The sequence below is a fragment of the Anguilla anguilla genome, chromosome 1 (genome assembly GCF_013347855.1).
Source record: "Anguilla anguilla isolate fAngAng1 chromosome 1, fAngAng1.pri, whole genome shotgun sequence".
NCBI classification, from domain to species: Eukaryota; Metazoa; Chordata; class Actinopteri; order Anguilliformes; family Anguillidae; genus Anguilla; species Anguilla anguilla.
The window spans coordinates 84,533,594-84,550,105 of NC_049201.1; the positions used below are offsets into that span (position 1 = coordinate 84,533,594).

The window sequence follows — 16,512 nt, forward strand, 5'->3', positions numbered from 1 at the left end:
GTAGTTTTCTATTTTGTTTTTGTTAGTATGCTTTTTTGCATTTGCTGTATGTGTTGGCTGGACAGGTAGCCTGTACATATTGCCACTGTATGTGAGCTTACAGAGGGGGCATTATACACTGCTTATGTTTAATTAAAGCAGTGATTAAATTGAATGAACTGAGTGAAAATAAGCTGTAGCAAAAAACAATTTTTGAACTAAGGCTGGGTGTGTGGAGATGCAGGAAACGAGAGAAGATTTCTTGAGGAACAAGTTACACCTTTATTTGGGATTCTGTATGGTTAGGAGGGTGTGACTCTGAAATCAGAATTTGTGGTGGTCCATGACCTTGAGTTCTCCTTGAGGTGCAGTATGAAGCGGACTGCTGGACTGACAGCAGATTATGGTGGCGATGTGATAAAATTGGGTAAAATTAGTCATCACAATCATTTCTGTAGGTAATCCTGGAAAGTGCCTAAGTACAGTGTGTGCAAGCCCTGCTGACCTGTAACTTTGTGGGCGATGATTTATAACCCAATGCCTTTGAAAGGTCCAGGGGCTGCTGGGTGACTCATTCTGCTTAAATGCATAATTCACCATTTTCTTATACATGTATTTTGACCCAAAAAATGTCAGTTCTTCCACAAGGTCATTTTGTAGATTTTATAAGTCCATATCAAATACAAAATGAGGGGTAGACAGGCTACATCAGCATTCAAATTTTCAGTTAAGAACATTCTAATCACATATTTGTGATCTAACACCATAATGGGTTAAAGTTATAGCCTCAGATTATCTTGTTTGCATTAAAAACCTCCTAACAAGCTAAAGTGGATAAATGGTTGCATATGATTTGCAGTCAGAAGCTGTGGAAAAATGACTAAACCTTTGTCCAAGTGTGGATGTGTACATCCTCGTCAGACAGTACATCACAGACATGATATGCAATGAACTGTTAAATGTATTGTGATATGCAATTAGCTGTCAAATGTATTGTGAACAATAACTGATTACCTCAAAACATTCAACTAAGCAAAACATGTTTTGAGCTTGCAAGGTAATCAATCCACTGTACGTAGTAACTTACCCTTTAGCAGTGAACCACACACAGAATAAGCCTGCTTTACTAAGTAAAACAGGCATGCTCTTAAGTCTTAAGCTGTCTTCTGCCTCCCCATCTTTCTTCCTAATTTTACTATTCTGAATTACTGCATGTGGACCAGGTGAAGTTTTTTACTAGGTGCCAGGGCTGCAGATTTCAGATGCAACCAGTACCTGACTGTAATGTATGCCTGTAATGTAATGCCTGTAATGTAATGTATGTGTACCAGCACCCCTGCTGGTCAGATGGGCACCTGCATTGTGTGTGCACCAGCTGTGCATAAAATGTATCCCGCTAATGCAACACACACACACACACACACACACACACACACACACACACATCTGGAATTGTCATGCCAAACAAGGAGCACGGGGGTCAAACGTTCCAAATAAAGGGTGTGTGAGGCAGTTCGGCGGTGAAACGTCTGCAGTTGTAGTGTCTGTGAATAAGCCGTTGTCCTGTCATGCCAGAATGACCCCGGGGAACATTCCAGAAAGGTTTTAAAGCGACAAGGCCGGCGGATTCCCAAGAGGGGGAAAAAAATCGGCTAAATTTCTGTCAGTTCAAACTCTGCCTCTTGGTGCTCAGATCTTCCAGTTGCCTTCGAAGACTGAGCTGAGCCTTCGTGACTTTATTTACACTGTCAGGTCTTGAAATGAAAAATATGCAAGTAGGTCAATGTTTTCTATGAGATAAAATTATAAATGCTTGCAGTTTTTTTTGCCTGTAGCACAAAACAAGGGATTTCATTACCTTACAGAACTTGAACCCAAGAAATTGTTGCTGAGGGAATAAGTGCATAAACAATCTGCTCAGAGATTAAATATGACTAGCCTTCAACAAAATTAAGGCTGTTTCCAGGGTATAAATTGGCTACTGGTCTGAAGGAAATCACAAAGACCAGCAGAGACTCCTGGCCTCCATGACTGTTTGAGTGCCCTGGCTGAGCCTGGTGGCCCATTTTTCTTCCCCAGATTTTCTCTGTGTCCTCAGAGTCTGTTAATACACAATTTTATATCGGCTCAAAAGTGGTACGTCTATAACCAAATGATTGATATAACTTGTGAAGTGTGTATATTTAGTAACTTCACGGCAAATACACGGCATGGATATGCCTGGAGGTTGTCTCATATGTTCACTGTTGTAATTGTTAGCATGTCCACTAGATGGAAACATCATCCATGTTTCAGTTTGTTCTGATTGGGTAACAAAATCTGTTGAATGGGAATTTAAACAGAAGGCATCTATGTTAAACAAAAATCTATGACTATATTACCCAAGGTCATGATAAAACTACAGGTACAGCATATAAAAAGTTCAGTCTTCATTCAATGACATCGTCATTGATATGCTTATTTCTGATTCCAGATCTTTTTTTTAAATGAAGTATAAAGACATGAAAACACAAACATACTTCTCACATCTGGAGACCTGACATGCTGGAATCCTGTTTAAACCTACAAGTTCAGATTTTATAACAGTGATGTCTTTAAAAAAAAAAAAAAAGAGGAGCTGGTTCAATGGCATGTATCTCTTTATTTGTTGGTTCCAGTAAACAGTACAAGAAATTACTACTTCTATAAACTGAAGACAGAAAATGAAAAATTCAGGTCCACTACCCCCATACAATTAGAAAACCTAGTTAAAAACGATGTACAATAAAACTCCATCCAATCCCTGCCCTACCCACTCCTTACATAGTGATAAATGAGAAGAGTTCTGAAACAAGGCCCTCAGGTGGGGAAACCAAAATGGAGTGAAAAAGTGACAAGCCTACTGCTTTACAAGAAGCAATTAATGATGAAACCAACATTATAAAGGGGAGGTGGCTTAGTCGGTGATGTCAGATGTGGGTGGTTCTGGAAGCCGGGTTATCCATGTTGGTCTCACAGGCCACTGGAACAAAGGAGAAGCATAATGATGATCACGATATGCTTGCTTTGAAGGGACCTTTTGCATGGTGCTCATCTGTGCAGTACTGTAAGCTAGTGGTTCTGAAACTCGGCCCAGTGGGCATGCCTGATTCTGCCGCAACCAATCTCAGGAAACAGAATACATACTGGGTTTCCAGGACAGAGTCTGTGAGCCACTGCTGTAGGCCACTGTACATGAGATGTGTTGCACAAGTGATGAAAGACAGAGGAAGGACTGCACGTCTATTGAGAGGATGTAATGGTGTTTTTGCTGAGCTGCTTAAGACAGGCAGCAGATTGGCTCATGAGGATAAAAGCAGGAGCATTTTGTGGTGCAAGTGCAATGGGAAGGATTGGGAATGAAAGAGAAGCTGAGAGGGTGAGAACCTGGAGTATGGCCAAGATTCCCGTGACTGTTTAGCAAAGAGCCATGAGGCAGAAGCACACAGCACATGCAACACAGGCCGGACTGCAAGAGACGCACAAGCATGCACACAAACGCACATACAGACGCACACAAGCCTGCAGAGTGAAAGAGAACCATACATACACACTGGCAGATGCACACTAGGCCTGTCAAACGATGGTTTGATATTGGAATGCTATTCAAATTGTTAGAAAAACTGACAATGAAGCATAAACATTAATATTGAAATCTGAAAGGAAATGAATGCAGCATGTCTTTAACAGCAGTCTTCCTTTCATGCTTGGTTATGTTAGGGTTAGGTTTATCACCTTTTCTGTTGAAAATGGAAGTCGCTGGGCTTTATGGGTTGTTGCAGTTAGAGCACATTTTTTCCTCTGCTGGGAATGTAGTAAATTTAGTGATTAGTGAATTAAAGGGGAATTGTACTTTATAACACTTCTGCTTCTCGTGACTGATATTGTCCTAATGAATGTCGTCCTTCATTTTTCGATTAGTAATTTCATTTTAAATGTTTGACGTTAGAAACAAAGACCTATTTTTTTTTACCACAAGTCCACATAGTAGTACCGTTTCTGGTTTTTTCTTCTTCGGTTTCGTTTCGCGGCAAAATCGAGAAGGAGAGAAGCAAAACATACCGTTAACTTAGCGTTGAAATCGATCAAACTAACGTCTGCTAGCTTTTGTTTGATGCGATATCGGTGTAATAATGAGGTGCATTGTTCCTGGTTGTTATAATGCCCCCGTTAAACTTCACTTGAAAGCACATTTTCATAGTTTTCCACGCGATGCAAATTTGTGCCAGACGTGGCTGGATGTAATTAGACACCCCAACATAACAGCCGAAGAAGTTCGCAAACGAGGACTAAGGATATGCAGTGACCACTTTGAACGCACCGAATACCAAGGTGACCGTCTGAAGCCTGGAGCTGTACCCACCGTTTTCCCATCGTTGGTTGAACCGCTCGAGGTAGGTACTATGCAGGCTGGCTAACGCTATCGCGTCTGTCTACCACCAGTTGCCGTTTGTCCTGGGAATAGCCTGTGGTTCCTCAATCTCGGCCCGCTCCTGACTCGCTCTCGCACGATCAGCCTGCAAATTAGCCAGCTCTTCTTCTGTGTATTCCAGCTCGAATCGATAGGGCACAACAATCCCATGATCAAAAACAAAATCTCCTTTGTCCTCAGATATTTTTGGTTTTGCTAGCTAGTAGTCATACAACACTATTTCTAGACCAACTTAATGATATTGTCTGCAGGTATGCCCACATCAGAAGTCACGCAACGATATGGATCCTCGAGTTCAGCATTAAACTGCCTGGGTCTACTTCCTGCATTTATAAAGGAGAACAACAAAACAGCGTAAAATATTAACATAATGAAATAACTAATTGAAAAATGAAGGGCGACACATTCATTAGAAGGACCATATCAGTCATGAGAAGCAGAAGTGTTATAAAGTGCAATTCCCCTTTAAGTGAATATAAAAATTGCCACAGGTTTCTTCGCAAGTGGACCGTTGGTGTTTCAGCCAATAACTTGCACTGCCTGACATTAACCAGTTAAGTTTATTTTACCAATTTCTTTTTCCACACTACAGTTTTGGGAATTCTCGAGTTTTGGGATAGGGTAAAGTCAAATCAATGCTGATCTTAAGTCCCTTTCCAAAAGGTCCTACAAAGTATACTTTTCACTTTTCACTTAAAAGCACTTGTAAATTATCAATCAGGATCAAAAATTCCTATTTGTCACATTTCCCTAAATTGTGTGCCTTATTTAAACAAAAGCATCATAAACAGGGGTTTGACGTAAGTTTGCAAGTAGCCTGCATGCACAGCAAAAAGATAAAAATTTTATTGAATCATGTTTAAGTACGTATCAATTTTTAGGTATGATTTTCATCACGAGTCTGACATAAAATTGCTAAGCATTTAAAGCGTTTGGCTGTGGATAAGTTGGCTATCTGTGTCAACCTGATTAAAAATGTGTACTGCGTGTAGATATTAAAAGGCATCTTGAATGTTCATATTATTCACATTTTTTTCCAACTTGTACAATGAACCACTCACTCACGTACATTCTCCCACACTCTCCAGTGATTGCTGCCAGCCAGCGGCTAGGTTCTTTGACTCACAAACAGATCACAGCAGTGCAGAAGCTTGGCTTAAATTGCACTCAGTGCATGGTCACAAACAGAAAAGAGTCACTGTGTGACGGATGCTTGTACCTTCTTTCATACAGACGCAGTGTACAAACGGTCAGCAAAAAAACACAACAATATATTAAATGACTTTGCAGATAAAGAAGCAGGGGCCAGAGATGAGAAGTTATGACTCTGATTTTCAGCAAGAGTAGTAACAATAAGGTAAATAGCCACTGCAACAGGAGTGGCCAGCTCTGTCTAGCGAGAAAAAACCGGCAGACCCCGCGGTTCTCCAGTGCAGTTTGGAAACCCCCGCTCTGCTGCACACTCACCAGCCAGAGAAATCGCCGGCACGCCAGGACCCGATGACCTCGGACACGCTGACGGTCACCTTGCCAGCAGCAGTGGTCATGTCGTCCTTGGCGTTGCCGTTGTAGTTGCCGCAGGCGCCGCACACTTTGCCGGCCAGGTGGACGCTGACGGTCACCCTGACCTCTTGGGTGAAGGAGAACGACACGCGCATCGATGACCACCGCTCCACCAACACCGCTCTGTCAGTCACGTGGACAGACAGGTCATTTACCGGCGTGCTGGGCAGAGACACCTTCCTGCCGTTAGCCTGTGTGGGGGCAACAGGAAGAGGAGAATTGCGAGGTTCTGGTCAGTGTGATCACATGACTACCTGACATCAGAGTCTCTACATACGAAATCACCTGCTTAATTCAGCCTCACCCTTTAAGATGTAAGACCACAAATATATATGATTGGAACGTTCTTAACTAAACATTCTAATGCTGATGTATCAATCAATGGAGAACACTGGCTTGGAATTTAGAAAACATTCCAAAAAAACTTACTCTTCAGAGAGTTTTGAGGGGTGATTGGGGGAGAGCGGTGGTTCACAGTTAACTCACCATATCTGTGTTTTTTTGCATCTGCTTGGTGATTTTTTTAAAGGTCAAAACAGAACCAAAAAAATGGGCTAGACCATTATCACGCACGACTTGTTCCAAACACATGCCCATCTCAGCTAAGTCTACAGTACTCTCCACACCCACACCCATGACTGACAGTAGCCACCCACCCAGGCTTCCCGCTGGCTGTTGACAGCAATGACCGTGTCCTTGAAGAAGACGTAGACGGCAGCCACAGCAGACCGATCTCCCGTCTCGCATAGCCGGACGTCCACCACCACGCGGAACCACTGCGCCGAGTTCTGGTCGCAGAGCGCCGCCATCTCAAAGGCCCCGAGCTGGCTCGTCGTCCCCGCCAAGCCGTCGAAGGAGGCAAACTGGCCCCCGAGTTTGACAGAGCAGATGCCCTCTTTGGGGTGGCAGCCCCTCGCCCCATCCTGAACGCGACAGGTCTCCTCGCTGCCGCACTGGAGCTTCTTGCAGAGCACCGCCCCGGAGGGGTGGCACGTACACACTGAGTCACAGTCCTTGCTCACAACCGATTGGCCAGACTGGCAGAGACAAAACAAAATCATGTCACTGCTATGTATTTGCATATATGTTCTGAGTGAAAATAACCATTATATTTAAAACCCTTTAGGGTGTAAGATCACAAATATGTGATTAGAATGTTCATAACTGAAAATTCTAATGTTAATGTAACAATCACTACTGGTAATTGAAATCAATGGAGTTCCAGAACATTGGCTTAGAATTTTGAAAAAACATTCCAATAAACCTCAAATCAGCTAAAAAGTAATTTAAAAATAGCTAGGCTAACAGGATTAAATATGGCTGCTTAAGTACAATATATCTGTAGTTCAGGGCAAAATAGTGTCAGCTCCTATCATTTGAGCAAATGTGTTACTTAATGGAGTGATAGACCACAAAACAAAAAGAATTCAGTGACTTTTGTTTCACCAACATGAGCTCTGCAATGTCAATTCAAGCAAACCTGGTGGGAAACAAAGAAGGGAGGAATGGAGAAGGAAAGAGAGGGGGAGAAAGAGAGATGAATCCACCTTCACATATCTGCCTTCGTAGATGCACCCACAGGTATCCATGGACACACACTTGTCGCCATCAGAGACAAAGCCAGGGTCGCACTGGCAGCCCTCAAAACAGGTGTTGGAGCAGGTGCCAGGGCCAGCCAGGCTGGCACAGCTGGTGCCACAGGTGTCTGCACACACCTCGTAGTGACTGTTCGCCGGGCATGAGGCCGCTGGAGGGAGCAGAAAGAGAGAGAGAGAGTGTGAGAGTAGAGAAAGAGGAGACAGAGAAAGAGGCGGTGGGAGAGACAATGACAGTCTGAGGCGTTACAGCTGTCCAGACTAAAGGCCATTTTGCAGTTAGCCCTGCTGAAATGTGCAGTGCCTCATGCTGTGCTTCTCCCACATTATTATGTCCATTGTTCCTGGGGGAACAGTCATACGGGAAGATTTTTATTTTACGTACCAGTCCAGCATGGGAGGCAGATTTATAGGGAATGTAATGTGTCTCTAAGGGGGCTCATTGGAACATTCCCGTCAAATGGCGCCACTGACACATTCTTCTAGGAGTGGTATCCCCCTCCTCATAGAATAGGGGTGAGCCAAAGGGGCTGTACCAGTTTTGGGTTTCATGAAAACCTGTGCTCTTAATGATTTCATTAGGAAGAAAATCGGATTCAGTTCTGTTCCTGTGATTCATATTTCAGCTCCAATTCAGCAGGAAAGGAAGACCTGACAGGATTTCTATGTTTCAGAGCTCTCCGGCACCATTTACGAGATTATCAACAATTATAACTGCACAATAAAAACCTAAAACCTATTCACCTGACTGACAATCCACCAAGCCAACAGTATCAACAGTTATCAGCATGTGTGGATTTTGAAATAGTGTGCAGAATGACCACCTCCCTCTTCCACCCCCCAAAAAAGTGAATGTATAAAAAGTACTCAATCAACCAGCACAGCCAGCTCTGAAACGAAGAAATCCACATCACCGCAAAATGCACAAACCCTTTCATCTCCACTTAAAAGAGCAGGCTGAGAGAGGCTCCGCCCCTGTTAGACTCACGGCAAAAGGAGGCGGTTCTCCAGGGCCGGATCTCGGCGCCGGCATGCTGGCAGGCGATGGCATACGCTTGGACGCTTTTGCACAGGATTCCCCGGTCCCCGTCCAGGGCACACACATCGAACACGCAGTGCTGGAGGTAGGGCTTTGGGTCCACCTTGCTGTGGCAGGCCCGGAAAGGTCCGCTGTCCAAGCCAATGATGCCACAGGAGTCGGGCTGGCTGTGTTTGGCTGCCTCGGCCGCTTTGCAGACGGGACACTGCCCCCCGCAACCCGCGCAAACCAGCCCCGGGAGGTCCGCGGTCCAGGCTTTGCCAAAATCGTCCACGTTGCCTGCCTGTTGGCCGCTCGGCAACAGGAAGTCGTCATTGCTGTTGCCGTTGTAGTTCCCGCACAGGCCGCACATCTTTCCTTCATAGGTGGAGGGCACCACCACCTCCACATAGTACACGGTGTCGTACAGCACTTGCAGACCAAAGTCTGTGCGCACGATGATGTTGCTGCCCTCCTGGTTTACGGTGATCCGGCCCTCATCCAGAGACAGTGGCAGGTTCAGCTCCTCATCATCAACCTGGTCCGCGAAAGAGAAAGTAGGTAACGACTCTCGGAGGAAACTGACAGAGGCGACACTGCGTCATTCAGCAGACCGGACAGGTCAACAAGGGTCTGAATGCATGCAATAAGGCATGCAGATCCATATAGAAGCACTGCCTTCACTCTACAATAGACACTTCAGCCTAGCTGTTGGAATGGGTAAGTGCACAGCCAAGACAATCATTTACAAGTCAAAAATAACACTCAACAGAAAATAAAGTGTCGAAGTGTCCTTGAGCAAGACACCTAACCCCTAACCCCTAACTGCTCTGGCGAATGAGAGGCATCAATTGTAAAGCGCTTTGGATAAAAGCGCTATATAAATGCAGTCCATTTACCATTTAAAGACTAAAGACTTTCTATCCTACAATCCTACTAAAGACTACTAAGAACAAGGTGAGTTCATGACATTTAGTCTGTAGCTGAGAAGGTCTGCTTTTCAGCTGTGCTTGTCCTCTGTGATTCTGTAATTAATTTTTTTGAAACCCAGGTAATCCTTTTTGCACTCAGATCCAAGGGAGTCACTATTTTTTCTACTTGGTCCCTCAAATGTGTAACAGAAGGTACCATTATATAGGTAAGGGTGTCAAATTATTTCATGTTTTGGTGGAGAACTGTTGGTCTAACGGCATCTGTTTCAATGTTAGGTTAACTTCACATATAACTTGTGTCATAAGCCAATGTATGGTTAAATTCACAAATCTCTTGTATCATAAGCCAATGTATGGTTAAATTCAAGGGGAAGGGGAACTTCAGTTATTCATATGTTGATCATTACCTTAAAATTATTTCTCTCTCTTGTGTGTATCACATGTAAAACCTTAAGCCTGATTCATACATCCTCGCACGACCATTTCGACAAGTGTTGTGAGACAAAAACGAAAGTCGCACAACATTTTGCATTTATACTTCTGCGAAGGCCTCTGATGAGGGTTCTATTGTCTCTATGGTAACGATACGGCAAACTCCTAACAGTTTGTTTGACAGTTTAACGTTGCATTTTCAGTGCTCAGTGAAATAACACGTATCCATGACAATAAATTTCAGTGTTCCATCTTGCTGTCCAATCAGCACTGTGTGACAGAGTATGAAGTTCTGCAACATAACAAAATTCTAGAGGTGTGTGTGACACTTTTTTCTGTTGAAAATACGTCATTTTTGTCATGCACGACACTTGTCGCGAGGGTCGTGCGACAAAGTACAAATTAATCTTTAGCCCACAACAAATGAATTGACTTTCTTACACTGATGGTAGTGGATTTATTTTAGTGGAGAAAATTTAGTGTAGGCTTGACTTATGCATATTCGTGTCAATCTGTAGTCTGTATATGAGAAAAAGTACTCCAAATATTCTGTTATACAAATATTGTGACTGACAACACAGAGCAATATTGGGAAACAAATTGGTTAGTTGCCATTACACAATATTCTATAATTTATAAGATGGCCTGCATGAAAAATAAGAGGAAGAGTTGCGTCCAGAAACATCAGTTCAATTTGCTTTTGCAGACAAATAGATTTTTCTGATGATTTTGACACACAACTTACAGGTCACATTATTTCATTTTCAGGTAAGATAGAACATACTGTATTCTGATTTTTAATTAAAACCAAACAAAATAAACGGCGGTTAACTCACGATCACTCTCCATCGCATGCCCTGCTCAATGGTGATGACATAGCCGTAGACCACCACCGCCACCGCCTTGGTAACAGCAACCTTGCCATTGCCATATTTCTCGTTGCTCTCTTCCACCGCAAAGAAGACCAGTCGCTTCCCGTTCGTGTCACACACCTTGGCCAGAGTGTAGACGCAGGTGCCCTGGAAGTAGCGGGGGCAAATTAAAATAATGTCTTGTGTCCCATACAGAACAGCCATTGTCTCGTATTTCCCAAGCAACATCCCATACATTTTTTCTGCCTTCACTTAATTACTGGGACACACACTAAAAAAACAAAGCAGGTGACCCAATCACGATTAGGTTTCAATATGGATACTGTGCATCGCAAATGCTGTCTACAATCAATAGTAACATAATCAATAATAATGAAATCTGTGACTTGTATGTATAAGAGACTTAAAGGAAACAGATGATTGTGTTCAGCTTTAGGCAGCTCTACATTGCAGGAGGCTGCACAGCGAAGGCTTTGTCACCTTTCCTTTTTAAATGGCTCATATCAGATGTACAAAAATAATGTCTTTTATATGAGGACTGGAGATTCTGATCAGGCGGAGTAGGAGTCAGCAGTTCTACATGTGCTCAGAGGCTTGGCCACACAGTGCTTTCAGTGTCATAAATGAAGTCTATTCCCAAAGTAACTGGCAGCCAATGTAATGAGGCAGGAAAACCTCCCCAACCCTACCTGGAAGTCGAAGCGCCGCCCGTCAAATGAGATGTAGTGCGGGTCACCGGAGGCCACGCACTTTCTCTCACTCACTGGGTGACACCCGTTGACTCCGCCCACCACCTTGCAGGCCTCCCCGGGGCCGCACTTGAACTTCTGGCATTCGATGGCCCCGTTCTCGCCGCACTTGCACTGCTCCTGGCACTGGCCGAGGGGGTAGAACACCTCACACTTCTTGTAATAGCGCCCGCCGTAGGAGCAGCCGCACTCGGCCACGGGAACACAGGCATCCCCGCTCAGCAGGTGCCCCTCGTCGCACAGGCAGCCCTCCCGACAGGGCAGGTGGCAGCGGGCAGCCGCGGACGTGCTGGCGCAGGTGGCGGGGCAGCCCGAGGAGCAGAGCTCATAGTGGCTGTTTTTGGGGCAGGAGACCGCTACAGGAGGGGAAGCGACACAAAGGGTCAAAGGTCATTCTGTGTTCAGCACTGCTCTTGATGTTAACCCTTTGCATTGCATTTTTTTAAAACCTTTTGACCATTGAAGTGAATGAAGTTTCAGTAGGGTCATTCTGGCATGTTCAACACTTACATTACAACAGATTTGAGCATTAGAAAATGTGCAACGTGTCCACTTAGGATCATTTAAATACGAAATACACTTTGGAAAATTATCCTTTTGACAAGATAATCTCAAAACAAGAATGATACCAAAAACTATTGGCAATATTCCCAATATTAATTATTACTTGTTTATAAGAAATTTCTTCTGATTTCTTTAAAGAAAATGGCTTTCTGCGCTGTAGAAGCCCTACTGGTCAGATGATTAGACCAGACTCACGGCAGAAAGAATCACTCCTCCAGGACTGGATGACCACTCCCTCGCTCTGACAGGCGGACACGTAAGCAGCAATAGCCTCACAGACAGCAGAATTGCGGCCTTTATAGTGGCAGGCGTCGAACGCGCAGTCCTCCAGGTAAAGGGCGGGGTCCACTCGGGCGTGGCAATCTCGGAAGGGCCCAGTCTTGTCGGCGATGATTCCGCAGTAGCGTTGGGCCCGGTAGGCGTCGATTTGGGAGTCGGAGCAGGCCTTGCACTCGGGCCCCGTGCAGCCGGAGGTGCATCCAGGGACCACGCCTACCTTCCAGCTCTCCCCAAGCTGGGACTCGGTCGCTGCTGCCTTCCCATCGCGCAGCGTTCCATCGTCGCTAGGGTTCTGGTTGTAGTTGCCACAGAGGCCACAGACGGCACCCTGGTAGGTGTTGGGGAGGGTGACGGTCACCACGCTGTTCCAGTCGAAGGTCACCCGCATGCCGAACGCCGTCTCCACCACGGCTGTCCAGCCGCTGCGGAACACCACCAACTTATCTTCATACTGGAATGGCATGGAGGTGAACTGGCCATCCACCTAGTCAGAAAGAGAGAGAGAACCAATCAGGGGAAAAGTAGCACTCTAGACTCAGTAGAACAAACTTTTTGAAATTTTCAGAATATTACTGACAGGTGGAAACAAAAAAAATGATTTTCACAAACAGTCAAATCTAAATTCTTCTTTCAAGCGAGGAAACTTAGTAATTAATGTTAGTAATTCTTCAGGACTGATTGATATGTACTTGACTAAGTGACTACTACATTAGTCACTATATGCTTCACAGACTAGACAGCCTTTCAACCCCCAAAACAAAATCCTTCACTTGGAAGCAGAACTGCTGGAGTTGATGCATTAAGAGATGATAGTGGATTAAAAAGGACCTTCAAAAGAGAGCTGAAAATGTTTACATTTTGAATACTCTCTTTTCAACAGGCTGCACAGAGCACAGAAGGTATAAAGCAGTTTTGCTTGTAAAGGTGCTATTTAATCATTTTAATACTTCAGCAGCTGTTTCCATTTGGCTGGACCATTTAAATAATTATCAGCTAAAGAAACCCAGCCCCGAGGGCCTTTTAACAGACCATTCAAAGGAGTCTTGGAAAACAAGTGTATCCTCAGCAATTTTCAAATTAGGAAAAATCTGTGATTGATTAAAAGAGGTTAATCTGTAACACAGACACACAAATGCTGCCACCGCTCCCTGGCCCTCACCATGATCTTGAAAGGGTAGTCCTTGCTGATCGTGATGATAATGCCGTACACCTGCACCGTCACCACCTTGGTGTAGGACACCGCCTTGCTCCCGCGGTGGTCGTTCTGCACTGTCACCTCAAAGGCTGTGAGGCTTGGGTCTTTGGAGCACAGCGCCACCAGCTGGTAGATGCAGGTGCCCTGGAAGTTGAAGCGTCGGCCATCGAAGGTGCGGTAATGGGGGTCACCGGCGGCCGTGCAGGTGGAGTAGCTGAGTGGGCGGCAGGCGCGAACTCCGCCCTCCACCGTGCAGCGTTCGGTGGCCTTGCAGCCCGCCGGGCGACACACCACCATGCCCAGGGCCTGGTCACACATGCACAGCTGTTGGCAGCCCTCATCGCCCCAGAAGCTCTGACCGGGTTCATAGTAGCGGCCTTGGTAGGAGCAGCCGCACTCCTTGGCGGGCACGCACTTGCCAGCGCTCAGGGCGTAGCCTTTGTCGCACACACAGCCCTCGGAGCATACCCCCTGGCAGACCGGACGGTCCTGCTCTGTGATCGGGCAGGTTAAGGGGCAGGGGCTGGCACAGGCCTCGTAATGACTGTGGGGCTGGCAACTCATAGCTGTGGGAACCAGGGACAAAGAAAAGAAGAGGAATCGACCCCTTGACTATGATAGGACATGTCAAAGCTGAGGTATACATGCCACCGATCAGATACAAATGTGGACATTAACAAAACCTCAATAATTCACCTTTGCACCAAATCAGGAGTAACTAAAAGTTATACCATTTGGCTAAATAAAGGTATTGGGCCATTTTTGTGGGCTTTTTTGTACCATTTCAAGGATAAACATGAAAAAGGAAAATAGCCTTCCTACATTTGACTTCTCCATTGAATCGAGCAATAAAAACAACCAGTTCTCATTTTGACCCTGGAGCTTTTTGTTGAGTTTGCATCATAAATACTCAAACTGGATGTGCAAACAGTCTTTCTGTATTACCCGACACTTAAGTATTTATCTCATCAGATGCGCCCCCTCCCCCCAACACTTACGGCAGCCAAACTTGGTCCTCCAGCCCTTCAGGACGATGCCCTCCTTCAGGCACATCTCGCTGTAAGAAGTGAGCGCCTGGCACAGCATCTTTTTGTCACCCTTGTGGAGGCACACGTCATAGACACAGTTCTCCATGAAGGTCTTTGGATCCACCTTGTCGTGGCACTTCTGGAAGACGCTGTCCACCTTGTTGGTGAGGGCCCCACAGTAGGCCTCCGTCTCGTAGAGCTTCAGGAGGTTACCATCGCAGGTGGGACAGCCGACCTGACAGTTGTCCCAGCAGTTGGGGTCCTGGGGGTCCGGCACCCTCCAGCTCTTGCCCCAGTCGATGATGGAGGGGACGGGTTGTCCAGCGGGGTTGCGGAGCTCGTCCTTGAAATCGCCATTGAAGTTGCCGCACAGCCCACACACGCTGCCATAGTAACTGCTGGGAAGCTGGATGATCACCATGGAAAATCCGTCATAGGAAACACGCAGGCCGAAGTTCGTCAGCAGCACCGTCGTGTAGCCCAACTGGGTCACCGTCACCAGATTCTGTCCCATTTCCAGGGGGAGGTTCAGTAACTCATTATCCACCTGTGGGACAGAAAGGATTGCCAGATTCCTTCAAACTCAACTCATAGTTGTGTTAACAGAAAAGAATAATAATTAACATTTAATTAATATTTTAAATGGGGCCGTCTGGGTAGTGTAGAGGTATAAGCACTTGCCTACCACCGCAGAGACCCGGGTTCAATCTCCGGCAGCAGTACTTTCGGCTTGGTCAGAGGTTCCTATGAACAAATTTGGCAGTATTCGCGGGTGGGAAGCCGGTGAGGTTATGAGTCCTGATCGTTGCATTAGCGACTCCTACTGGTTGTTTGGGGCGCCTGTTCAGCAGGGAGGGGATCTGGGGGAGATAGCGTGAACCTCCGCACGCGTTACGCTCTCCCAGTGAAACTCCTCGCTGTCAGGTGAAAAGAAGCGGCTGGCGACTCCACATGTATCGGAGGAGGCATGTGGTAGTCTACACCCTCCCAACAGAGGATAGCGCTTAGACCAGGACCGTGATTCACACGGGGAATTGGTATAACGACTACATTGGGGAGAAAATGGGAGAAAAATGGCAACAAGATTTTTTTTTTTTAATTAAGTAACTCTCTTCATTTAACAAACTTCCTCTCCTGCGATATCCATGGGGTGTCTATCAACTGTTATTCTGCGTTAATATTGGAAAAAAGACCTTATGCTATAAATCAGTATAATTTGTCATTAATAAATAAGGAAAGCTAGAAATATTTAAGCCACTAGTCTCCACTAGTATCCAGACAAATATCCAGACTGAATAAATTTAATCTAAAAAGCACTGATTACTTTAAACCCTCAATAATAGAAATGCAAGTTGCTTGAGTGTTCAGAGATATCCCAAAGAGAGACTAAAACCAGTCGAAAGGGATTTTTTTGTTCCAATCAAATATTCATTATTTTTTCCATTTGAGGTTTGCCTTGCCAGAGAGTATTCACAGTAACCTGCTACAAGACCTTTGCTTTACCCCATTTTTACTGTACTGTACTAGCGAACTAGCCCAGCTACACCCACTACACTCTTTTTCTAGGAACACATGAGGTTCAGACTCAGGATTTTAACTCTGAAAAACATCCACTGCCATCCTATAATAAACAAAAGTGTGTAATGCAATGGAAATGGTAGCTACTTCACGATTTCAGCAAATAGCCCAGACCTTAGCTAGATATAAACAAGTCAGCCATCAATTCTAGTTTATTCTTATAGTCAAATAGTCAACATTGTTGTCATAGGTTCAGTTTGATTTTGGGTCAAAATAGTCTCAGAATGTTTCATATCATGGCAAGCAAGCTAGCCGCCGACTCCATTTGCTTCAAAACT

At 45.1% G+C, this 16,512-nt stretch overlaps 1 protein-coding gene across 1 annotated transcript in view; it reads right to left on the bottom strand.

The window, feature by feature from the left end:
• Window positions 1-2,600: 2,600 nt before the first annotated feature.
• Window positions 2,601-16,512, bottom strand: part of LOC118207048 (IgGFc-binding protein-like) — a 31,497-nt gene continuing 17,585 nt past the window's right edge. Inside the window, exons 14-23 of the mRNA XM_035380330.1 lie at window positions 14,627-15,203; window positions 13,593-14,194; window positions 12,350-12,917; window positions 11,531-11,946; window positions 10,806-10,988; window positions 8,576-9,143; window positions 7,540-7,739; window positions 6,649-7,029; window positions 5,897-6,183; window positions 2,601-2,980 (exon numbers count right to left, since the gene is read on the bottom strand). Coding sequence (XP_035236221.1) covers window positions 2,971-2,980; window positions 5,897-6,183; window positions 6,649-7,029; window positions 7,540-7,739; window positions 8,576-9,143; window positions 10,806-10,988; window positions 11,531-11,946; window positions 12,350-12,917; window positions 13,593-14,194; window positions 14,627-15,203 — 3,792 coding nt within the window. The 3' untranslated portion in view covers window positions 2,601-2,970. The remainder of the gene's footprint in view (window positions 2,981-5,896; window positions 6,184-6,648; window positions 7,030-7,539; window positions 7,740-8,575; window positions 9,144-10,805; window positions 10,989-11,530; window positions 11,947-12,349; window positions 12,918-13,592; window positions 14,195-14,626; window positions 15,204-16,512) is intronic.